This window comes from Stegodyphus dumicola, chromosome 9 (assembly GCF_044657685.1).
Source record: "Stegodyphus dumicola isolate Sdum_Otavi_A_Nest chromosome 9, ASM4465768v1".
NCBI lineage: Eukaryota > Metazoa > Arthropoda > Arachnida > Araneae > Eresidae > Stegodyphus > Stegodyphus dumicola.
Window position 1 is genome coordinate 114,148,158 of NC_140776.1, and position 27,432 is coordinate 114,175,589.

At 33.3% G+C, this 27,432-nt stretch overlaps 2 protein-coding genes across 3 annotated transcripts in view; both read left to right on the forward strand.

The window, feature by feature from the left end:
- The window catches only part of LOC118195955 (apoptosis-resistant E3 ubiquitin protein ligase 1), a 164,320-nt gene extending 154,856 nt beyond the window's left edge, over positions 1-9,464 (forward strand). For both annotated transcript variants that reach the window (XM_085823943.1, XM_085823945.1), the window contains one exon: positions 1,688-9,464. In XM_085823943.1, the coding sequence (XP_085680069.1) occupies positions 1,688-1,790 (103 nt within the window). In that variant the 3' untranslated portion in view covers positions 1,791-9,464. The remainder of the gene's footprint in view (positions 1-1,687) is intronic.
- A 17,014-nt stretch (positions 9,465-26,478) lies between these two features.
- LOC146995458 (uncharacterized) overlaps positions 26,479-27,432 on the forward strand; it is an 80,559-nt gene continuing 79,605 nt past the window's right edge. Inside the window, exon 1 of the mRNA XM_085823946.1 lies at positions 26,479-26,711. The gene's annotated coding sequence lies outside the window, so the exon portion shown is untranslated. The remainder of the gene's footprint in view (positions 26,712-27,432) is intronic.

Below are 27,432 nucleotides of genomic sequence, written 5' to 3' on the forward strand. Positions count from 1 at the left end.
TTCATGCTAAAGGACATTGCCAATGGGACTTGTTCCTGCATCATGTGCCAACGTTCGAAAGTTACCCGGCACACACATAGCCCTTTGGAAAAAATCGTGATGCCCTTCAAACAATTCGACCATGTTCATATAGACATCGTCGGTCCTCTGCCACTATCTGATGGTTACCGATATCTACTCACCTGTGTTGACAGATTTACTCGTTGGCCTGAAGCTTTTCCCATTCAGGACATCTCTGCTGACTCTGTGGCTCGACAAGTCATCTCCGGTTTGAATGCACGATTTGGTGTACCATCCATTGTAACTACTGATCAAAATCAACAATTCCAGTCCCATCTTTTTGCTTCTCTGACGCCTATGCTTGGAATACACCGAATTCGCACTTTGACATACCATCCATCCGCCAACAGCTTAGTGGAACATTTCCACCGCGCCCTAAAAGCAGCTCTAAAGTGTCGTAATGACACCCGTTGGACTACATCACTCCCTCTTGTGCTTCTTGGTTTACATTCTTCCTTCAAGCAAGACCTCGCAGGTACATCCGCTGAACTTATATACGGCACAGCCCTTCGATTACCATCTGAGTTCTTTCAGCCATCCTCTGCTCCAGTCAATCCTGTATCCTTTCTCCAGACTTTCCAAGAGGCGATGAAGAAGCTGTCTCCGGCTCCTACATCATGCCACAACAAATCCACCCCATTCATACACCATGCACTGAGCACTTGCACTCACATGTTTGTGAGAAACGACGAGCCACTCACTCCTCCATACGATGGACCCTTCAAGGTCTGTGCACGTAACAATAAACATTTCACAGTTCTCGTGCACGACAAGGAAACCATTCTGGGAATAGACAGACTGAAGCCTGCCTTCTTCGAAGCTTCAAACACTCAGGTTCCTGTGACCAGTGATCCTCCTGCTTCCCTGGACCCAACTGTTTCTCCAGATGCTCCTCCTTCGATCAACCTTATGCTCCCTCCCAGTGCTCCACCAGTTGTCACACAATTGGGAAGACGTGTGCGCTTCAATATCAGATATTTGTGAACTGATTTTTTCATTGTACCTTCGGCACTCGGGGGGGGGGGGGGGAATACCGTGGAGAACTCTTTATTATTATTATTATTTGTCCACTGCCCCAAGAGAGGGCACTACCAGCTTTCTCCCTCTCCTCCACTAGGGGGAAATTCGAGTTGGTTACTCTGTTTCTGGCTGTCGGCGGTGAAGAACTGTAATCACTGTGACTGTGTATCAGTGAACATGTGTTAAAATATATACCTTTTTCTAGTATACAGTTAGTATTCTACTATACATTTAGTTTTCTAGTATACAGTAGTATACAGTTTCTAGTTACATATAATGTAACGTAAGCAAAGATAGCTTGGGAAAGAGTTAGTTTTAGAGGAAACTAAAAATATATATATAAATTTGGTTATTTTTTTAATTTTATTTGTTCATTATTTTAGATATATTACATATAATTTGTCATTTTCATTACAGAGTTTAATACTGTATTTAAAATTCATCTCCTTTGCATTGATTTTTTTTAATAAAAATTACAGCATTAAGAGCTTTTTCCTTCCCTACATTTTTCATTTTTAAAATTTATAATTTAAAAGTAGAAATTTTAATGTAATATAACAAAATATTATTGTTGCATTTGATATTCAGATTTTTTTTCCTCCCACAGTTTCAATCAGTTGTGTTTACCAGATTATGACTCATATGAACAGTTCGAAAGAGCTCTCAGGTTGGCTATCAATGAAGGTTCTGAGGGCTTTGGTATGGTCTGAAGAACTAAAGCTATTCCATGTGAAATATTTTCATCGCATTTGTGATTATTTATGCAAGAGATTTCTTGTATTAGAAAGAGTTGAATATATGCAGTAATGACTGTGATTAATTTAACTCTTCCATTTTCACAGCAAAGTATTTTATATGATGTAGCTGACACTAGCATATTTGTGGCCATTTTTAATGGATATTTTGTGCCTCTCATAACAGTAAAAATTTTTCTTCATGCTCTTTTTACTTTTCAAAAGAAAGACATTTGCATGTCACCACACATTTGTAAACAACGAAAAATCTAATTTGCCTTGTCCTGTATTTTTTCTTTGAAATTCTTCTTTTGGGGGGCAATCATATAATTATGCAACTTTAGGTGTTTGAATGATGTGCTTGTATATATTTTTTCTGTCAGAAAGTTTTGTTTATTCTTCTCACTGTACAGATTTTAATTGTGAACTTGCCTCATACTTTTGAATGTAATCATGTTGAATTTAAAATGGTGCCCACAATTTAATAATACGTGAATATTTTCAATCGTGTTATTAATGACAATGGAATATCCTGTACTGTTTTGTAATTTTCTTAAGGTTCTGATTTATTTTCTTATACTGTCATACTTTTAAGTAAGATATTTCCACTTTCCTGTTTCAGCATAATACTTATTGAGGTTTCTTCCCTCATAGATTCTAGGCACAGATTAAAAGGCAGGAGTTTTTAAACCATGAATTTTATCTAGCCCACCGTTTATTCTTATATTTTCATATGTAAAGTAGTTGATAAGAATAACAAAATGCAATCTTTTCTTCAATGGTAATTATTGCTCAACCTCTGTTTAAAGTGTTCACTGCAAAATTAAAAATTCTCTGAATTTCCTGCACTTGTTCTTTACAAAAATTAAAAGTAGGTTTTTAAACAATGTTTGTAAAATAATAATATTACAGTTCTTATACTTTACTCATTATCTAAAAGATACACAAAATTCTATCGATATGTTTGTGCAATTTTATTCATTATATACAGATTGATAGAAATTTTTGTTACAGCTTATATGTGTGTAGCTATGGAAGTTTACTCAATAGATGAAGAGTTTCTGTTGAACTAATATTCAGAAATTTAATAGCTATACTAACTGTTTTTAATATTAGATTTTATTCTGTACATGTATTTAAAACTATTCAACCAGTGTGTTTGCTTTAAAGTATTGTAAGTGCCAAAGTTGAAATTTCACATGTTTTTAAATATTGATTTCATCGAGAATATATTGCAATTTGTATGCTTTATTCATAATGTTAAAATTGTCTGAAAGATATATAATTTCTATTGCTATACTTGTGAAGTTTTATTAATTATATACAGATTGAGAGAAAATTACTGTTTTTATTACAGTTTAATTAATTTTTACAATTTTACAATTTAGTTTTATTAGTAAGCTGTATCACTTATAAAAATTGCAGCATATTTATTTTCAAATTTCTAATGTTATTTTTTTCTTTACTTAAAAATATGTGTTAACACATTCAATAAAAAATACTTAAATTTTAGTAGCTATGTTCAAATCTCTGATCTTTAATGTAGTTGCTGTTTAAGTAATATTTTTTCCATTGTTTTGATTTGGCCTGCTAAAGTATGCAGATGTTAATGGTTGAGAAGTCTTCTAAATGTAATTATTGTGATCCAGTGATTTCCTTAAGATTTTATTCAAAGTTAGAGGTAAATTAAATTTTCTGAGTTGGTACTCTGTTATTGGATAGTTTTCAAACCTGTGCTTATCATATCCCACATTCATCCCTGCAAGACAGTTGTAAAATAAGAACAGGAGAATAATGGTTGTTTGTGATCAAATAGTATTTAATTTACCTTTCTTCGGTTTGCACACTTGAGAAAAAAGGAATTTTTATTTCTACAGTCACTTCAAAAAATACATTATACAAATGTTATGAATGAGAAATAGTTTTTAGAACATCATTAAGTCTGATTTATATGTAGTGTAAATGCATGTGCAATAATAATTATGATGACAAATAATGGTCCTATGTTGTAATAATTATAAAAGGGACAGATAATTGGTAGGAAAATTAAAAGGGTCTATGAAATTAGATAAGCAGAGTCGTGGTTGCAGAAGCAGGAACTATGATAAGGCACAGTGGTAGCAAAGTCTAATGTTGCTAAGGTTAGTCATCAGGTTGAGTGCTTGGCTGTTTGTGGGAACTGTAACTTTCACTGGAATTCCCAATTGTTCATATAGGGACTTCTGTTTGGAATAAAACCATGACTTTCCAATAATGTTGGCACTGTAATCACTGATACTACCATGGGAATCATAGGATACAGTACTGCCATAAACGTCTCAGCAAAGTTACATGGCTAGTGTTGAGTGATATCATTTCTCACTGCAAATAGAAATGAATACAAATTTCCAACACAAATAATGTAATGCATTTCTTTGATGTAATACTAATAATATTCCTATACTGTAAGTCACATTAATTTTGCTCTTTTAATTTAAAAAAAAAAAAAAAGAAAAAGAAAAAAAAGAAAGAAAGAAAAAGATAAAAATGCCTTTTGCAAAAGGTTTTAAATAGAAAATGTAAAATAGAATAACTTTGTAAAAACTTAATGCTTCTGCATGTTTTATGTACTAAAAAAGGTTTTTTGAATTAAAAAAGTACACAGATGATATAGTGATTGTGCTGGAAAAGAAGGAAAGAGTTGTGGACAATCAGAATTTGATCCACTTTGGAGGTGTAGTTATAAAGATAAGTCCCTATTTACAAATCAAATGAAAAAACTTTAAAGAAAAAACAAGGCAATGCTATGCATAAGCAACTGCATAAGTAATGAAAAACTATCTAATACTTTAAATATGCTGCTGCAACCAACTGCATATGGCATTAGAATTTGTTTATGTGTGTGAAAGATACTAGTTCTGAAAAAGTACAGAATTTCATTAGTTTGGGCTTAAGTAACAGGACTTTTTATGTTCTACAATACATATATTACATTTCTTTATATATCTCTGTTGCATTTTGAGGTTTAGTCTAAAATGTCAGAATAACTTGACTATCATATTAATGAAAGAAAATAGAAGTATGCTGGAACTTCTTTTACATATTCCATTACTTCACTTAATGATACCAGTGAGCAATGTAGTGTACAATATTACTTTTTAAATTAGTTTTCTTATTTTTACTCTATGTATTAATTAAACATGTGTCTATTTAGATGTATGTCATGCAGCTAGCATGTATAATACAGCATTTATCATCTATGGTAAGCTTTGAAATCTATTACTTGCAGATATGGTGACAGTAATGTATTATGTTTCATTTAAAATAGAATTTATATTTCTGTTTGAAATAAAAGTATTATTTAATTAAAATTAATTGTTTAAATAATAGTATTTATTTTGTTTTATTCTGTTTAAGTACTGTGTGGTTGCTAGAAAAAACTAAACTAGTTAAAGAAATTATTAAATTGGAACCAAAATTATATTTTGAATGCGTAATCCATGCTGAAATATATTTATAATAATACTCTTTTATATTTCATTAAATATAAATTACAAATGGGTCTTTTGAAACGAGAGTTACATTTGCATGATTTTGCAATACTTGTGTTGGCCGTATTTGCATTTGCGTGTGTTCTGATACTAGCATGACTGATTTAAAATTGAAACGTATTCTGACATTACTTTGCTTTTGCGTATTCTTACTGCATAATTAGAATCAAAACAAACTTTATATATTTAATATACTTAATGCAGAACTGTCTAACCAAAGAAGTATGTTATTAGGGATGTTTAACATCTGAAACACAAAACTCAAGAGCTACATTTACAAAGTGAAATAGTGATAAAATTTCACAAATATGGAAAGAAATAAAAGTAATATTTAATCGTCTTGAATGCAAACTGAGCAAAATATTTCCATAAGAAATTGTGGTTTGTAATATAGTGAATGGTATATTAATTTTGTTAAACCAAAATCACTAGATTTCCTGACTACTTAAAAAAGATATTTTAGAATTTGTACATGTTGGATATAATTGCATATGTTGCTTTTAATTTCTTTTTATACTTTTCAGTTTCAGGAGTTATTGCATTATATTAGCGAATTACTATTATTATTAGTTATTAGTGAATTACTGATTTAGAAACAGACAGTATAGCTGAATTATGAATGGGATAATTGGTAATGTTTTTTCTGAAGTATCTTGTTGGTATTTAAAGAAAATTGAAAAATGTTCTTTATTTCTTCCTATTTTTAAAAAATTAATCTTTTCACATATTATGCAATATTAAATTTTTGTCATGATTTTTTAATATATATATTGAGAGGGGGAATAATATTGATGCGTAATACCTTATTACTGTAAATTTAAGCAGTAATTTTATATTCATATTTTTTACGCATTAAATTAGGGTATGGCTTAAATCCAAAGCAATTACTTTAAAATCTTGTTTCTGCCAATATTGCAGTTTTGGAAAAATATCCCTGAAGAAATTGTCAAGAAATTGTATTTAATGTGTTATATTACTTATGATTTAATTGTCACTGAAGATGTGCTCTGATGCAATAGTGAAGGTGAGAATTAAAGATATCAAAAGTGATGGTACATCTAAAAATTCCCAATAAATTAGGCAATAGTTAAGTATATTAGTCTCCTCCCCCCCCCATTATGTCCAATTTGCCTTGTTTTAAATTTAAAGTACTATTGTATTATATATTTTCTGAATATACAAGGGAAAAGTGATTTAAATTTTGTATAATTTATAATTTCTTTTTATGCATATACAGTACAAAGTCTGGAATCCAGATATCCAACAATCCAATATCTGGACCTTCAGACCACCAGTCCCCCCCCCCAAAAAAAAAATTAATATAATATAAAAAATTCCCTCATCCTCTTACGAAGTCTAGGAATAAAGCATATAATATTCAAGAAAAGGAAGCAGATGAGCCATAAATGCCACTGAGATTCCTGCATGTCATTTTAAAACACCTAATGACTAGGGAGTAGCACCATGGCCACTAATGTTATATTGATTGACGTTGTATTAATGTTGGCCAAGATCACCCTTTAGTGAATGTGAGAGTGGATAAAATTTTTATATCTGACCCAAACAATAAGTAAAGCTCCAATATTGCAGTAAAAACTTGTCATCTTATTTAGACTGATGATCTGAAATCTAGAATCGCTGAAGTCCCAACAATTCCAGTTATTATACTATATTTAGTTGATATAGTTTGGATAATACTTTTCTGGAGACCTTAAAGTGTGTTTCTGAGTTTTTTTAACCAAGTGGATTGGCAAAAATTTATCTGCGATTTAGTGGGACTTCTGCATTGAATGTGATATTTGATACGAATATGGACACATGCAAGATGTAATTAATTCTAATTAGTTTTATAGAAACTATTAATAAAGTAATGCATTCCTTTTTGTGATATCTGTGTTATATTGTATTTAGCATCATTTGTTTAGAACGCTTTTCTTTAAAATTCGTTATATACTATAATTTTAAGGCAGATTTTTCTAAATTCTTAATTATTAATGAATGATAATAGGTTTATTTTTCTTTATTATTAAATGTGATTGTATCTGAATCTTGCTTGTTATTGCAATTTTCACATAAATTGTTTTTTACCTTTCTATATCATAAGCTTCTATAATATACCATTGACTATTTTTATAAAGATTTTCTGAAGTATATACAAGTTTGGTTTTTAAATTTTATTTTTCCATTAACACACTTGCAAACTCTCAAACTTAAAGCTGTGAATCTTTGGAATAATTTGCTACACTGATTATGTTGTGGTTTTGTAACATTTCAGTGAAATTTCATGCTATTAAGGAAAGTGCCATAGTCATCAGGTTATATAAGGTAATTATTGCTGACATGTACTTTTAAAATCAGCACATTAAATTGTTGTAAAATTTGAACTTTTTGGGGGGAGGTCAGGAGTTTGCAAGAAGAAATTAAATTATATAGTAAGAATAAATTAGAATATGTGTATATGCATGAGCTACTATTATTAAAAATTAAACTGCAGAAATAATATAGATTACTTTCCAAATATTTAATATAATGAAAAGATTGAAAAAAAAATAAATGAGTGTTTGTATTCTAAATAAATTGATTTAATATATGGCCTATTTAATTAATAAAAATTTTATGTTATAAATTTTTGTTTTAATCTTTCTTTTATATATATAATTTTTTTAAAGTACGTGTATATTAATTTTATCACTCTTTCATTATTGATCCATCACTATTAAGACTTTTCTGAGCTTATATTTATATTTTATCCTTCAAAATCTCTACAAACTATGGCATGTGTAACAATGAAAAGTCTGATTATTTTTAATTGTACTTAATGGTTTTGAGATACTTAAAAAATGTATATAAGTAATAGCCATATAATTTCTTTCCTTACTTATATTTCTGGTTTAATAAAGTTTTTTCTGAAGTGATGCTATACTATGCTGTTAGGTTCATGCATGTTGTCGAATTTATAAATCTAACTTTAATGCCAGTAATTGTTCATCCAGTTTCTCATTTTACTCCCCTCTCTCTCTCTCTCTCTCTCTCTCTTCTTTTTTTTTTTTTTTTTTTTTTTTTTTTTTTTTTTTTTTTTTCTGATTGAAAATTTGATCTACTTTCTATAGGTACAGATTTTGTAAATAATTTAATACATTCCACGTTTCTTATTTAGATGCAAGGAGTATATTTCAGTTTTAATACTATTTCTATATTGCTTGTACTTAAGTGTCTAGGACTGATTTGAGCATTTTTATATTTTGTTTTATCCTTGATTTCATATTATCTCTGGGTGAAAATGAATCTATTAAAAATGTATTTATACTTAAACTGTAAAAAATATAAAATTTTCAATCATATAACCTGTGGTTTTACTACTTTAAAATTGGAAGTTATATTTAGTTTTACAGTTAAAAATCGCATATTTATTATCTGTAATTCATTATACTTGTTATTGGTTGAATGATTATATTAGTTATATGTGTCAGAAGTTAATATAGCCTAGACATACGCACACATGCACAAGAATAAATTCTGGAAGGTATATTTTAAAACAGGATCCTAAATTGTGTACTAGTTAAACATTTTGCTTGAAATAAAATCTTTTTCACTTTTTGTTACATTGATTTATTATTGATTGTATATAATTATTATTGTAATCACTGTAAACATTAAAAATTTACTTAGTTATTTCTTATGTAAATATTAAAACAGTGCAATAACTATTTTATTTGTCCTGCTTAAAAAAAAAAAAAAAAAAAATCTTTTTGGTTTGATTGCAAAATTGAGAAGTTTAACATGTATTTAAAAATATTTCATAACATCCTTATGAAATCTTTATTTTAATATGTTTGGGCTTCTGATTTGTGATTGTTACTGTGATAAATTGTCTACGGTGCTTTTTTTAATTTTGTAAAATAGTGTATAGGTGTTTTTGCATTCATTTTTTAAAATATAGCTTATTTTGTTACACATTCATTAATTTCTATTCCTTAATCGACTTTTTCTGAATGCATGATTTTTCTAAATGATGTGCCTCAAACATGTTGCTTGGTAGAATAATTTGTAAATTGTTGTATTCATTGTAGTCAAACTGTAAAATAATTCATTTATGAAATAAATTTTTTCAATATTGTCACATTTTGTTTTTTCATAGTAATTTGATATTGCATTGTTCATACATCTTACTATTTTCTATTTTTCTCAAATATCTTTCTAAAATAATTTGCCACTTTATCTTTTAATCAATGTGTACTAAATACACTCTTTTATTGACAGCTTTAAAAAATCAAACACCAAATTAAATATTTTGAGACATGAAAGTTTGAAGTTAGTTAATGTATCATGCAAAGTTTGGCAACCTGTATAATTCAACACATCCCATCATCAAAAATTAAAAATCCATCCATTATCTTTCCATCATCAAAAATTAAAATATAAAATTTATTTTGCCATAAAATGCAGTTGTATTTTCTATAAATTAAATATCTGTATAAAAGTTTCATTTTTATGTGAAAAACATGATTGATTCCCTTAGAAAAAGTAACTGTTTATTGATAACTAGCCGCCAGCCTTCATCTGGCTTTTAAATGTGCCGGAAAAATGCCTAAAGGGAATACCAAACATTACATTTAAAAACTGCACAGTTTTACTCTGCAGAACAACTCTATCAAAAAAATAAATAAAAATGCATTAAATATAAAAATATACAATAAAATAATATAAAAAATTACAATGAAATAAGCAATATCTCATAATACAAATTTTAATTATCCTAATAAATAAATTAACCAACTTCCCATTGCAAAATTTTAAGAATTCAAATAGTATAAAGGAAGTTAAGAGTTTTGTTTCCTTTTCAGTATCTTAAAAACAGTGAAATAAGCAATAAATAACAAGAAAGAAATACAAAAAATTCTAAAATGAAAGTATAATTAATAATATTTTATCTCATGTTTTCGAGAGAAAACAGTCAGCCGTCTAGTATACAAAGCATAGTCAGAAAGTCTGTGTGTTTGTTCGGCTAATAACTCAGTCACTACTAGAGCTAACATCACCAAACTTTCTACAATTCTTTTATGGGTACTGGAAAAGGTCGACATCCACTTTTTTTTAAAAAAAAATAAAATCAGAGATATTGATTAAAATCTCTTAAAACACTAATTCTCGCTCTGTGAGGGGGTCATTTTAGATAGGGTCATAGAAGAGTCCTGTATAGTGTAACAAGTATTTATTAACAGGTTTAAGTTACACAAGGACATTACATTTAACTTTAAGAAAAATTACAGAGCAAGAGTCTGGTACAACCTATCAAGTGGGACACGACTTTTACTGCAGTACTTTTCTGGCTACTCGCCGGAAGGCAGCCTTGTTGTCACGGTTAGTTCAATAGTTTGTGTTAAAGGATTGGTTACAAATTCCCCCTCCGGCTCCGCCAACGTCCCGGCAAGGAGACAGAACTTTAGGATTTGGAAGCTTTTATAACATAGTCTCTAGTCTCAGGTGTTTTTTTTTTTTTTTTTTTTTTTTTTTTTTTTTTTTTTTTGTTGTTGTTGTTGTTGTTGTTGTTGTTGTTTGTTTGTTTGTTTGTTTTCCTGGGCAAGGGGACTTTTCTCTGTAGCATTGTCCGGAACCACAAGATCTTGATTATTTCGGGAATGCAAAGTTACTTTTGGCGCTCTACCTCTCTTCCTGAGTGGAAGAATGGGAGAAGTGGACGAGTTTTTGGAAGGTGTTAGTGCAGATGTATGATACGTTCCTAATGGTTCTGATGGTTTATGAAGGCTTGAAATGACATAGGAAGTAGGTGATTTCTGTGTCATTACCAAGTATGGACCTTCACGCTTTGGTATGAACTTTGAAGTCTTTTTGTTTTTTGCATTGCTAACAGGATGTAAATTTGCGCATACTTTATCGCCTGGTGAATAAAACACTTGCTGCCTTCCTTTATCATATTGCTTTTTACGCTGATCTTGCTTTATTTCGATACGCTCTCGTATGTCCTTTGTAATAGTTGCGAATCGTTTAAGATAAGTGGTGATTTCAGGAACAAAGTTATCATTTTCGACAATAGCTGTGAAATCTTGAACAACGTCGTCGACAGTCCTCAGCTCTTTTCCAAACATTAGGAATGCTGGTGTATGGCCTGTAGTGTTACAGACGGCCGTATTCATAGCGAAGCGAATAACTGAGAGTTTCGAATGCCAGTTGTCATGCGCATCTTCTACAATGATTGCAAGACGAGGTTTTTAAGTCTCTATTTTTCCGTTCTACAGGATTAAATTGAGGAAAGTGAACTGGTATCAAGTTTTGAATGATATTTAATGTGCAGTAAACTTGTTGTATGACTGCACTGATAAACTGGGCTCCGTTATCGCTGATGATTCTTCGTGGTATACCATGCCGCATGAATACTTCTTCGATGAGGGTTATAGCACAGTCACGTGCTGTAGCTTGAGCAAGAGGAAATAATTCAACCCATCGTGTAGCACAGTCTTCGACAATGAAGATTCATTGTTTTCCAGTGTCAGTTTTTGGCAGTGGTCCAAACAAATCAATAGATATTATCTCAAAACGTTGAGAATAGACAGGGGTTCTTAGCTGTCCAGCTGGCTTTTGGTTGGTAGCCTTGTAGCGCTTGCATTCAGGATAACTTTTCACATAGTCGGATATGTACTTTTTCATACCAGTCCAATAATAGCATCTGGCAGTTTGTTGGAATGTTCCTTCCTCTTCATAATGTCCAGCCATTGGGTCATCATAGTGCTTTCGCATGATGGATTCACGCTCGGCAGTTGAAATTACTAACTGGGCCTCTTTCTGAATCAGAGTCAGGGACATATCGGTAGAGAACACCTTGATTCATTAAGAATCCCCGTTCCGTCCAGCTGGCACATTCTTCAGTTTTCTGAGTGGGTTCGAAACTTTCTATAATCTTTTTTTTAAGTTTTCATCTTTAAGTTGGGATTCACGCATGTCTTTTGGACTTCTTGTGGGCATGTCCACTATAGATATATTTGAAGTCTCGCAAGGTGAAACTTCATGTTCGGAGCTTGAACGGGTCAGCGATGACGTTTGCCTTTCCAGGAATGTATTGTACTTTCTGGTTGAAAGACTTAACAAGTCTTCAGGTTGGAGACTTAAGGTTCAAAAGCCATTTTAAAGGTTGATGATCAGATGCTAGAGTTACTTCTGATCTTTCGGCGTAACCACGGAATTTTTTCAGAGCCCAGACTACAGCGAGGGCTTCTCGTTCAGTTGTCGAATAGTTTCGCTCAGCCGGAGAAAGCAGTCGGCTGGCATATTCGATAGGGTGCTCTTTAGAACCTTCCCCTTAAAGTAAGACGGCTCCAAGAGCATAATTGCTTGTATCTGTTCCAAGAATATACGGTTGAGTACCATTTGCTTGCTTTAACACAGGAGGTGTTATGAGGCAGTTTTTTAGAGTTTCAAATGCTTTTTGCTGGTTGAAACCCCATTCCCATTGAACTTTCTTCTTTGTCAAATCACTAAGAGGTTGTGATATTTCTGGGAAATTTTGTATATATCGTCTAAACTAAGAACACGTTTGAAGGAAGGATTAGAGTTCCTTGATGTTTTTGTGAGGTGGAATTCTCTGGATAGAGGAAACCTTTTCTGGATCAACTTCGATTCCTTTTTGTGTGATCCAAAATCCTAAATATATCACACGAGAAGAAGCGAAGTGGCACTCTCTCTATTTGCGTGCAGTTTGAAGGGCAAAAGCCTTTCGAAAACAGCTTTGAGATCAGAAAGGTATTTCTCGAATGATTCTGACAACACGATTATGTCGTCCAGATAGGTGAGGGTTAGGATGTCCACAAGTCCATTGCGAAAACGGTCTATCAATCTCTGGAATGTTGGTGGGGCATTCCAAAGACCAAAAGGCATTCGTAAGAAACGATATGTTCGGAAGGGACACACAAATGCTGTCTTGTCTTGATCCATCAGTATGAACCTTCACTTGGTGATAACCTGCACGAAGATCAAGGGTTGACATGAAAAGAGTAGGTTTTGTCTCATGTAACAGGTCGTCCATTCTCGGAAGTGGGTAGGAATCCGGAACTGTAATCGCGTTCAATTTCTCGTAATCTATGCAGAGGCGTACTGTTCCATTAAGTTTCGGTATTAAAACAACTGGGGATGCATAAGGGGATTCGCATTCTTCAATTATTCCTTCGGATAAGAGCTTGTCAATTTCTTGCTTTAAGATTTCTTTCTTGGCAGGTTTCATTCTGTATGATGGTACAGCTACTGGAGGATGGTTTCCAGTTTTAATTCGATGTTGTATGAAAGATGTTGCTTCTCCGCCTGGATGGAAGATAGTTAAATATTGACTCAATAGTTCATTTAATTGTGATCTTTGGTGATCCGATACTTGTTGTCCTTCACATTCTGTTAACAGTACAGTGTCAACTTCCGACGTACATTCATTTCGATCATTGTGTTCAAAATCATCAATAAACTTTTGTTGCGGATTATCGGGGTAAAACCACCAATGACTTTGTAGATTTCAATGCTTCTAAGAAAATCCGATCTCAAAAGTGTCCCGTTACCCTTTGCTGAGGGAAGAGCAAATGAAGTTATGCGGAATGATCTTCTTTCAACGTGAATGTCTACCTGGGTCATCTGGACCTCTTCGTCCCTTTACCGTCGTCAAGAGTGACCTTCATATTAGTTTTCTTAAATTCTGATCCCTGTTCTTTCAAGAGATTATATAATGTTTCTCCCGCTATAGTGTGAGTAGCGCCAGTGTCAACACAGACAATTCCCGTAGATCCGTTGATTTTTACTCTAAAAAGAGTCGTGTGAGGTGTCTCTACAAGCACTGTATGTAAGTTGAAGTAAACTTTGAAGTCGGCTGATTCTTTACTTAAAGAAGGAGAGCTGGTTGGACACTTAGCCTTAACGGCGCCTGATTTTCCACAACCATAACAACTAACAGTTGATCGATGTTCCCTCATGCCAAAATTCCTTGTCGCTGAGTTTGTAACAATTTGAGAGTTATTTTTATAATTTTTAGGACCACTACGTTGAGATGGCTTAGGAGTGTTATTACTGACGTTTCTACTCCTGATGCTTTTAGCTTCTTGATATAAATCTAATTTATCAGCCTGTTGAACCATATCAGTTTACTCGGACCAATGATCCACAAAATGTTCTCTAAACTCAGAAGGGGACCGACTTTTAATTTGGTCCGATATCATCAAATCCTTTAACTTCTCAAAAGTATTGACTTTTAATTCGCCAATCCAGCCATCAAAGAAATTTTTCAAATCGAAGTAAAAATCTCGCCATGTACAATCAGGACTTTTGCAATGTTAGGAAAATAACTGTCGAAACTTTTCAGCACTTAATTTAAAACGCTTTAAGAGAATTTGTTTGATGTTGTCATAATCTTGTGCATCACCAGCAGATTCCTTTGCAATCAGTTTTGAAACGTCATTAGGTAACAAACCTAAGAGATACACTACCCATTTCCTTTGAGGCATGTTCAAAATTGTTAGTTGCCTTTCAAATAAAGTGAGAAAAAGGCTCATGTCATCACTTTTGGGATTAAAGTGAGGAATTAAAGTTTATAATATTAACTTAGGGATATCCGTGTCAGTGAGTTTCAAAGCAGGTAGGGAATCATGACTAGTTTCTGAACTAGCTTTTACTTGTATTTTCAATTTCTCAAGCTCGTGCTTGGGTTCTTCTATCTCTTTCCTTTCGTTATATTCGCGTACCTCACGCTATTTTCTTTCGTTATATTCGCGTTCATCACGCTGTTTTCTTTCGTTAAATTCACGTTCCTCTATTTCTTTTCGTTCCGCAATAATGCTAAAAAACAGATCTTTAGTGAACTCTTCAATTATATCCCTTATTCATTAAAATGGCATCCTTAACCCGGGAGCGCGCGCGCCCGGTTCCTGTTTTTTGGAGAAAAAACTGTTACTCTTCAAGTAAAAGTGTTACATTTATGCCAAAATTTTATGATCAAACTTTAAAAATATGCAAACTATAAAAACTAAAATTTTAATTTCAATTTCTATAATATTCTTCATGAAATAAAATTTTTTAAAGTAATAGAAAAACGTATTATATTAATATAGAATTTATTAGAAATTCATTATATTATTATTCAGGTTAGTCAGGAATTATTATTCAGGTTTATCAGGAATATACTGCTTGAAAGAACATCTTCCTCGTGAGGCTTCAAGTTTTTCATTAATTGTTATGAACTCACCGACAGTATAATATTTCTGGCAGTTATTCACAAAATCTTCAAAAAAACTCTCTTATAGGTGCAAGTTTATCTGATTCGTTCTTGACGACGCGAGTTCCTAGGTCATAAAAATGCAAACATCTTTATAAAAAAAAAAAAAGAAAATATTTGTAGAACATGGTTTTGTGGAAAATTTCCAAGCCGGTTCCGTCTCTTGCCAGCAGACCTCTTACATGTACATGAGATGACTTATGCCACAATATAAAAGACCTATAAAAGTGCGAATTTCAGTTATATCTGTGTTATGAGTATCTCTCTCTCTTTGAAAGCTGTCAGAAATAGATGCAATATAAATATTTGTATAACTGACGACTTTCAACAACATTTGCTCACTTAGTAAAAGTTACCACGATTCAATTGGAGTCTACACATATTTCGCTTTACCGATGTTTCCAGGCAATTTAGTAATAATATTATGAGCAGGAGTTTTTTCTTTAGACTTTCTTTTTACTTTAGACTTAGGACACTTTATACTTTCTTTTTACCATTGGGTTTTTGTCTTTTCCAATAAAGCAATAAATGTCCTTCCCACTTTTGTTTTCAGAATACATCTCGATTTCTGAATCAGTGTCATGAGAACTAAAAATTTCATTATAACTTTCATCATCAGTTTCTTCATTGGAATCTTCAACAGTTGATACATCAAATAATTTTTGCAAACGTAATATTTCTTCCTTATAGAATAAATTACGCGACATGTTTGCTGCTTTCTTTGCTACCACAAATGAACTACCTTACAGCAGTGTGAATAGACGCGCTGGGTCTGAAAAACCCGATCCGATTAAAACAAAACTTCAAATAAAATTTCCGGCAAAAAACTTTGGAAACATAAAGAGGATGGCCTTAGAGGAGACTACACGGAATTACAACCACTTGAGGAAAATAGAGGCGTTTTCAGACAGTTTTCTTTAATCGGGTGGGTCATTGGACCCAGCGCGCGCGCTCGCGGGTTAATATCAACTATTGTCATTTATTCCGTAACATTCACAGCAAGTTTGTTTGCTAGAACACACATATCTTGTTTGCGTCCTTTAGCAAAAACGACACGATGACTTGTTTTACTTAAAATAAATTCTTTGATGGAAAAAAAAAAAAAAAAAAACTTTATTATGGCACTAACTAGAAGGTTGTAAAGAGGTTACTTTATTCAGAAGCGGTTTGTAGTAATTTTACTATAGAATAGCACTATACTAAAGTTAGTTGTATCAAAAGTAACACAGTGTCAAAATAATATATAAAAAACACTATCTTCCTTAAAAGAAAACATTTTACACGGCTTAGAAATGGCACAGTTTAAATAACATCAATAAAATCCTTTTCTGTTAATTATTTCTATAGTCAAAGGGCAAAATAAAACATTCATGGATAGCAATACACTTATGAAACTAAAAGAATGAGGCACATCTGAAACTTATATCAATCAATATAAAAAGTAACATTTTGCCAGAAAGAATCTTCTTCTTCTATATATTATCAAATATAAACAATTTTCAGCAATGTAACCGGAAATGCAAGGGAAAAAATATCAATAAATAAAACCGTTATGGAGGCACCAAGGTAATAAACATGTCATTGAGCCACTGTTTCGTCAGGTTAAGCTCAAATCGAAACTACGTTTATAAGATTGAATACATTCAGCATATTATAACAATTTCTAATACAGAATTTTGCTCTTAAAATGCCTCGCTTTGAATATATTATACCTTTTTATGTTTACCACATTTACCATTTGGAAACAAAACTGAATATTATGATTATGCAGTTCTCGAGCACTCATTATGTGTAAACAAAATGAAAGAATTTCTGAATCACTTCAAGATGATACAATATTCATAAAAGATATACATATATACTTTAAGAACACAGTAAGGTATTTTTACGTTTTCATATTTAAGTATTTTCACGTTTTCAACATTAAAAGTTAACACAATATAAAACATTAGTGTTTAAATGAAAAACAAATTGTATCATTGACAACAACTATTTGTTGCTGATAAGCCATCGGAATGGCACACACACAAAAAAATTCATACCTGATGGGCGAGGTATTTCTTTTTCTAAAATTTTAGGAGTTGGATCCAGCGGGTGTGGATGCAAGTACTATTTTTGAAATCGAAAGTGAGCAAAAGCCAAGGAAAATTCTTAAAGCTTACGTGAATTTGACTGATGGGAAAAGATTTGTAAGGGCTTGTTTGTGTGTTGGATGTTGGTTAGGAAGTTGCTTATTTTGTGGTTTACACTATAAAACGGCTGAAGGTGGTAAGATTAATTTGAAATTTCTATAGGATTTGGAACGGTGTAGGGGTGGAAGCATTAATTGACTGGTGTGTAAATGAAGGTTCTTTGAATGGTTTTGTCGCAAGAAAGGTTCAAATGGCCACCATATAAAGCGTTCCGTTAGAATGGAACATGGTTTGAGGAATGTTTTTGGATGCTGTTTAGGAATTTTGTGTGCCACAGACTGAAGACATAGAAATTTCTAAATAAGGTAGGTGACTATTTCTTTTGTGTAGTGCATAGTGCTTTTTTATGTTATTTCATTGTTTGATTTAAAACGCAGTTTATTGAGATTATATATATTTTGTGCGCAATGCCGAGTTTGTGCAATTCTGTGATGTTTTTAAGCGAAAACAGGTCGATGTGTACATGGATACCGATTTTGTGCATTGCTTTAACTTGTTATTTTGATTTTATTTAGCGGCGATTTTCGCGCCGAAAATCGTGGCTAAACAAAGCTAAAATAACAAATCAAAGAACTGCATAAACTCTGTGTCCATGTACAGCCAAAAATCGCCAAGTTCGTCAAAGGGGCACCGTTAAATATAGTTTTACCGTCACATCTTCCAAATCAAGTGAATAATAACTAATTTCTAAAAAAAAAAGTCGTTGTAAGGGTTAATTGAAATTATTATGAGCAACCACTAAATTTTTTTCATCGATTTTAGTTTCACTACATGCTAATCATTTTATGCTATAAATTACTTAGGATAAATGTCATAGTTTTAATCGTCCTTCCTTATTCCGAGCTGGGACAGCGTTCGAGCTAGACGTTTTATCTGTTCGCTCTCCGTGTCCTTTACGTTGCTACCACACCACCGCTGAACCGAGTTCATCGACCTCGCCTCACGGGCGTTGTGTTGTTTCTTCTTTCGCTTTCGTCTCGCAGAAGCGTCCTTTTACCTTCGCTACCGCATGCTTTTTCGCTGGATAAAATAGGTCGTATTTTATTCAAACATGGAGAATTCACCTCCAAACACAGAAAATTTTCACGCGAGACATATCAATGATGAACTTAACGTTTTCCAAATATTAAGTCACAAAATTACTTTATCTAATGACGTTGAAACTACCAGATCCTTGGTGGGAGATATCCACGATATCTGTAACGAACCAAATGTGATTATGTCCGCTAGTGATAAAAAAGAACTAAACTTTTTCCTTGTAAAAGCAATTAATCAGCTACGTATGCAGGAAAACGAGATAGCCAATGCAAAAATAAACGAATTACAAGCCTCTAACGATAAACTCGCTAAACAGTTTGAAGAGATTAAAAACTTCTGCGGTACACTTCAATCCACCAGTGGTTTCGAAGAACAGAGAAAAAGAAAGTTGCGCCATAGAGAAACAGATTTTGATTCCGATGAGGAACCTTCTCTCAAAACCAGCAATCGATATAAATAATTAGAGAACCAAATAGACTACATACATTTGGACAATGAAGATGAATCAGCCACTCAACTCACTACCACCCCAAAAGACCAACCAAACAAGAGTGACACCATTCCCGCAAATAGAAAACCAAACTCCAACCCCAAAACGAACAGAATTCATAAAGTACCTATTATAGTCGTAGATGACGTTCCAAAAGAGGATGATTTCTTAAAAAACTTAAGCAAACCGAAAAAGAGATGACTTACATCAATTCATTCGTAAAATAGTAGAAGAAACAACGCTTAAGGCCTACACCTGCTTATTGCCCGAAAAGAAGGTTTTAAATGTTATAATAAGAGGCTTACCCATCACCACAGATCCCCAAATCATCACTCAAAAATTACTAACTTTATTGCATTATTAAGAAACAGAAGAGAAAACAAGCCAATGCCGCTATTCTTAGTACATATACCAAATTTCTAATAAGGAAGTATTCAAAATCAAACGCATAGGTTATATGAAAATATCAATAGAATCATTACGCAAGAAACCCGGCTCTCCACAATGTTATAGATGCCAGGTATTTTTTCACAGTTCGTTGCTCTCTACCAAAGACTGGATATGCGTCCGTTGCGGAGGCAACCCGCCGGACCAAAAAAAACAAACAAGTTCAAATCCAACCCAGCCCTCCACCAGCAATCAATCCCTCGACTCGAAAGACAAGACTTTCCTCCGCTAACATCAAACAACAGTAATGAAAATTTCACTCAAACCTCCATTCAAAAAGAAAATCCAGTAGAAGAAACTACCAGTACCGCAGAATTCTTCCTGTCAGACCTCTTCGACCTCTCTTCGCTGAAGACAATCTGAAAAAGTGTGATACAAGGATTTAAAAACATTAAAACCAATAAATGACCTCTTGACAAAATAATCGCAGTACTCAAAATCATAGAAAAAATAGGAAATCATCTTTAATTCCAATAAATTCAACAACAGGTGCAACATAAAAATCCTCTCTTGGAACGCAAACGGTCTTTACCATAAAAAAGATGTATTATCCAACCTTATTATTGAAATTGAACTTAACGTAATACCTATACAAGAGACTCACCTTAGACCAGCACTCAAAGTACTATATGCTAATTATAACACCTACCTTACGGATCGGGAGACAAGAAGATGCGGTGGCATTATCACATTTGCCAAAAGGAGCATTTTTTTAACTGTTTGTGGTGAAAAAGCAGCTTTTTGCGCTGATACAGGGGCATCAAATTCTATTGCAGGAGAAAGATTTTATAAGTTGTTACGAGATCGAGGATTTGGATTTAAAACAACAAATATTGCTATGGTACTAGCTGATGGCAAGGAAAGAAATGTTCAAGCTTTGACTACGATGGTAAATCTTAATGTTGAGGAAAGATGGTCCGTATGAAATTTATTGCTTCGCCAAAAGCAAAAGGTAACAGGACATTATTTGGAACTGATTTTCTACAGGCTGCGGGAATAGTGTTTAACATCCAGAATGGCACTTGGTATTTTAGTGAAAATCCACAGAAGCAGTATCCCTTTTACAAAGAACCATCTGAAACTAAAAAGACTCCAAATATCTCTGAAAGTAACATCTCCAGAAACAAAAAAGTCTACTGACACTTCTGTTGCAATACCGGAAGCAACCGAATCCGTGAAGTTGAGAGATGATGAAGGAAAACATTTGACGAGGGAACAACGGAAGAAATTAAATTCATTGTTAGAAGAATATAAAACCAGCTTTCAGCCAGGAGAAGACCCTACTCCTTATATTGAGCACAGAATCCAAACCGGAAATAATTTACCTGTTGCCGAACCACCATATAGAATGACACCCGCGAAGAAAGAGTTGTTAAAAAGGAAGCTAGATTACTTACTATCTCAGGGTATCATTGAGGAATGCGAATCATCCTATGCGAGTCCTGTTGTCTTGGTCCCTAAACCTAATGGTTCCATCAGGATGTAAGGATCCTAAGTTTTAGTAACGTTTATTTTATTTTAAAACTGTACTATCACTTCTTATTTTCTACTTCGGGCCAGAATTAAATGCTTTAACTTGTTTATGCAAATTGTCTTGCTAACGCCCAAGTATTTAAGTCGTGGCTTTTTGCCAAGATTTGGAGAGAGAAAGAGATTTAGGAAGCAAACCGCTTGCCACTGCAGTTTTACGAGTTTTCACTCGGTTGCTGGTTGCCTTTAAGGCCAGAGGTTTAGCCCTCTTGATATTTGAAAACGTATTGTAGTTTCAGCAGCTCGGCGTACTACATACGCACCCTTTTAAATAAAGGCCAGTCTTAGAGCTAGGCATTTGTATACTAATTCAAAGTTAGCTTTTAGTTAGAGTTTTAGTTAATAGTTTTATATTTCTTACGTTCAGACCACAAGTGGTTGGTCTCTGTATCCCGAAGTTCGGGAGTACCTGTAAAGTGTAGAAAATAAAGGGTTTCGTATACCCTTCCTGCTTGTGTCGTCTATTCCACATATTTTTTAACATAGCTTGAGTAAGCTCCCTGTTCCTATTCAGGACACATCATGTCTTCAAAGCAAATCAAGAGAAACACAAGTCCTGACGTGTTCATTCGGCACTTTCAAGTTTTTGCAAATGCCATTTGGGTTGCGGAACGCGCCTGCAACTTTTCAACGACTTATTGATAAATTTAGATCGAAGTTAAAAGATGTTTTTGCATTATCATATTTCGACTATATCATAGTGTTATCAGAAACCTTTGATAAACATTTATCAGATTTGAGGAAAGTGTTTGAAAGACTTTCTGTGTTTAAACTAAATGCTAACAGGAGCAAATGGAATTTTTCTTATGACAGAGTAAAGTATTTAGGTCACTGGATTACAGAAGACGGTGTAGAGGTAGATGCCGAGAAAGTATCTTCCATTTAGAAAATTCCTAAACCAACATGGGTAAAAGAAGTTCAGTCTTTTCTACAGACGTGTTCCTGGTTCCGAAGATATGTATCTAATTTTTCAGAAGTTGCTACACCCCTTAGTGACTCAACCAAAAAGAATAAACAGTGGACATAGGGTGAAACCGAACAAAAAGCATTTGAAGAGTTGAAAAAAAGGTTGATTTCACCGCCTGTGTTACCTCAACCTGACGGAACGAAACCTCTCATCATAAGGACAGATGCCAGTAATTATGCTTTAGGAGCAGTCCTTATACAAGAAGAAGGCACAGAGGAACGTGTGATTGAGTATACAAGTCGATTGGTAAGCTCAGCAGAAAGAAATTATTCAACTACCGAAAGAGAAGCTCTTGCAGTAGTTTGGACCCTTGAGAAGTTTCGCGGTTATATAGAAAACCCAAGAAATAGTAATTACATCTGACCACCAAACTCTTAAATGGCTAATGAGTATTAAATCACCATCTGGTCGTTTGGCTCGATGGGCCCTTCAAATGCAGTCATACCATCCAAAAATTGTCTACACTCCAGAAAAATCCAATGTTATAGCGGATCTTCTGTCTAGACCATCTTATGCAAATAATCACTTTCTTTGTGATTTAAATGCTGTTTCTATAGATTTACCATCCCGGAAACCTAAAGATATTCGTGAGAAACAAATGAAAGATGAAGATGTGAAGAAGATTATAGACTGTTTTGAGAGTGCCAAAAAAGACGAAAATTATGTAAATTGGACTAGTAGAGGATATCTCAATAACCAAGGAGTTTTTTATCGTTACTCTCCCGACACAGACTCCGAAGAGGCTCAGTTAGTTGTCCCTTGTCAAGAGCGAGAACGAGTCCTACAGCAGTATCACGATTTCCCCACTGCATGACATTGTGGAGCTGAAGGCACGTACCATAAGATTGCCTCCAAGTATTACTTTTCTGGTATGAGAAAGAATATCTCCGCATACGTGAAAAATTGTGTTAAGTGCAATCGGTATAAACCAAATAACCAGAAACCTACTGGATTACTTAGAACAACTGTATATCCACAGAGGTTTGAAACACTTGCTATAGACCTTTTTGGCCCACTTCCAGAAACCTCAACTGGAAAAAATGGATTTTTCTTATTGAAGACACCAGTACGAAATGGCTAGAGCTCTTCGCTTTGGAAGAAGCCACTGCGAAAAATTGTGCAAAAATCTTAATTGAAGCAGTTTTTTTACGTTATGGTTTACCCAGAAGTTTGATTAGTGATAACGGCACACAATTTGTTAGTACGGTAATGCAGCAAACCTGTAACTTCCTTGGTATTAAACAAGAACTCATTCCTGTTTATCACCCTCAAGTGAATCCCTCCGAACGAAAGAACAGAGATTTAAAACCCAAACTAGCCATACTAGTCGGTGATGCTCATGATACTTGAGAAGAAAAACTGCCCATGATTCGTTTTGCTATGAATACAGCAATATGTGACACAACAGGTCATACCGCTGCTTATTTGCAGTTCGGAAGAGAACTTAGGACGACGGATGGCGTTAATCACGATTTACGAGCACTTATTGAAAACGACAACTTTGTTGCTGAAATTACGCCGTATCTGAAAGAATTCGCTCGTTTAACACTTCAAATCAGGGAGCATGTCGAACAAAAACAAGAAAAAAGAAAGGGATATTTCGATAAAAGGCGTAGAGAGACTTACTATGAGCCTGGTGACAAAGTATGGATAACTGTACGCATCCGCTCAGTAAATCCATACACAAGAAAAGTAAAAAATTTATGCCTAAACGCGAAGGTCCATATCTAGTGATTACTAACAGATCCCCCACAACATATGACATTGCATATCTTGCTACTCCTGATCAAGTTCAGAAGTGAAACAACAAAAATAAGCGTTATATTTTCAAAATTTACACAGGACTAGTTTCGATGGTTTTACCGAACCACCATCCTCAGCTGCAAACTTGCGGTTTTGCAGCTGAGGATGGTGGTTCGGTAAAACCATCGAAACTAGTCCTGTGAAAATTTTGAAAATATAACTCTGATTTTTGTTGTTTGACTTCTGAATTAGTATTTGTTCGACATGTTATTGTGTCTTAATCCTGATCAAGTGTTAGGTACTTATACTATAAACTGCCTCCATCGAAAGACAAACGTCCTGTGGCTCCCATATGGAAAAGAGGCAGATCCCGCAAAATTGAACTATCCAACACGGACTCTTTGCCGAGACGTCATCAAAGCCCGAGGGGGAGTCTATAACGGTAAATGACAACACTCAAAAAAAAATTTTTTTTGAAACAATTAACATCTTAACCGTTAGTAGAAATTCGACAGATTTTTGCATGGACATAACGTGTCCTCTTATCCAAGAGTATTACTCTTATCCAAGAATAATTATAATTGCTTTGTGTTACTTTTATTACTTTTGACATGTAATTCTTCTATGTAGTGTTTTTATTTTAATTAAATTTGATTTGTTAAATCTAAAGTTTACATGGCCCTCTGGTTATAGTACCAATTATTGGTTTAATAGTTTCAAACTGGAAATTTCTCCTTTTATCATATAATTTAATTTTGCTGTGTTTAATTATGAGCAGGTTTGAGTATTCAATATTATCTTGATTCGTATTAGTTCTGTTAAGTGTTAAACTATTTGGGTAAATTTTAAATTGTTCAAAAACAGAATTATTATTGAAAGTTATAATATCATCAATGTATCTAAATGTATTTGCAAATAACTTTAATTCATTCTTATTCAAACTTAGTTGGAATTTATATTCATTAACAAAACGAAATAGGTTACATATTTGTGTAGAACTGTTTGCTCCCATTGGAATTCTTTTCACCTTCTGAAAGATCTTATTATTGAATTTAATCTAGATATTAAATAATGCACATTGCAGTTAAGTTTTCCATCTTTCCATTCAAAGGAAGTTAAGCATGTCAGGAAAAGGTTTTTGGAATTGCATTAAACTAGTCAAAATTTCTTCAATGGTAGAGAAGTGTAAAGATTTTCAAGTCATAGCAGTTAATGTTCTTGATTCCAAACTTTCAAATTTGTTGAGAACTGGAGCATTATTATAAATAATCCAACTATAGTTGTGCTGCTTGTTAATTAGTTGACGAATTAAAATTAAGATTTTTTAAGTTTAATTGCAAATATGTAATCTATTTTTAGTACTATTTTTAGTATCAATTTTTAGTACTGGTCTAAATTTTGTGCCTTTTTTCATTAAATTTCTTAAAAGCTGGTTTTGAACTATTGTTAAATTGTCAGTAAAAGTATGTTTATGAAATTCGTCTATGTATTAAAGCTCTTTGCAGTGGGTTGTAGGCTCTACTCTTATATGCGCCCTAATATCACCAAATGTGGCGATATCTGTTGTGCGCTGATTTTTGGCGGATTGCGTATTGTATGCAACCCTGTTGACGTTGAAAAATATTTTGCTGGAGCGGTTTAATTGCTCGTTGGTTCGTGTCATGCGTGTTTTGAAATGGCCTATGTTGCAATGATAGACGTGGTGGGAAGATTTCAATCGCGTATTTTAGATTATGTGGAAAGTAAATTTAGTATTAAAAAGTACAATGTTGGAGTTGTTAACGAGTCTTTTGTTCACGGGTGTGTTTTATGAGGATTGAAATGTATTTTTGGAATTTCTGTGGGACTTTTAAAACGGGAGTCCGAAATGAGGAGCTGCTATGAGAACTCGGACGAAGAAGGGCGTTTCTGATAGCTCTTGTGTAGATTTGCAGTCAAATGGTTGTTGCTAAAGTATGTGGCTCTCAGCGGAGCTTAAGATTTGGATTGTGGTTTTCGTGTAGTAAGTTAACTTTGGAGGAAGTTTTTATCGTTACTTTCGAATTTTGAATCTTAGAAAGACATGTGATATAGCAAAATCATGGCGCTTTTGTCAGAGATGTTGTGTGACTGGCGAAATTTTATTCAGGAATGTATTTCGGTAAATGCATTTTATTTTACTGTTTTTATTTTGTAGAATGTTATGTTCCTTGTTTTTACTATGAATTTCTGTTATTATTGTTGTTTTTTAATTCCTTGTAATTTAGTTTAGTTTATTTGGTTGATTTGTGCGCAATGCCTAGATTGTGCAATTCGTAGATGTTTTTTTTAAGTGTAACCCATTGCCGGTTTTCACTTTGATGGCGAAAACAGACCAAAATGTCTCACAAAAGTTTTCACTTTTGTTCCCAAAACGGGCTTGCTTCCAAGACTCAGGGTTTCTAAAAACGGTTTTGCCTCCAGCAAAGCATTTCTTCCCCCCCCCCCCAATTCATTTTCCGTCTGTTAAGCATGCAAGATGAGAGAGTTGTAAAACTGAAGCGGTATTCAAAGTTTAGATCTTCCTAATTTTCCCCTCGGGTTATTTGGGGCAGGGATAAACCATAGAGCCTTCAACTTGTGTTCTGTAAAAACATTACCCCGTGTCCCTGACTTATTCCATGACTGAGGTGTTTGTAGGAAGCAGAAATTAAGGATTAGAGTTTCTACGACGCTTCAGCAAGGTAGCCTTTCCTATTAATATAGATATTACAATATAAAGCAATAAATGTTTCTACGGAACCCTACAATAATATTCAATTTTCATTTTATGCTTCTTATAACGACATTTATGAATACAGAAGTCTATTATGCGATTATAGTTCCATTAAGTATTTTAAATTAATTTCTGTAGAGATTTTTGTGGAAATTAAAATATATGATTAAAAATGTTTCCTGCGAACTGTTAGAGTGTGTAAAGTATTATTAAGTTGGGACAGAAATAAAATAAAGGCACTTATTTCTGTTCTGTTATACTTATTACTATTGTTCTATTTAATTTATCAGGTAATATAAACATATCCAATTTCTTTCACGATTAGTAATATCTGATAGTAATATTGCATCCTCAAAATTTTTGTTATAAGAATGAAATATATTTCACCCAGTTTGATGTCAATTACGTCAAAATATGTGCATTTTTGTTTTATTTATTGGTTATTAATAACAATGCTTCATCTTAAAATCGTTCAGTCTTTGATTCATGTCTAATTGCTTCAAAATAAATGCATAATATTGTCATTCAGGTTGAATAATTGTTAAAAATTTCACAAATGTCAAATTTATTAATACTACAAAATTAAATTTTTAAGTTCTAAATTAGAACTGCAATTTAACTTTCGGAAGAATTGCTGATGTATTTGTCTACGAAAATTTAATTAATTATCACAGTTTTAATTCATAAAC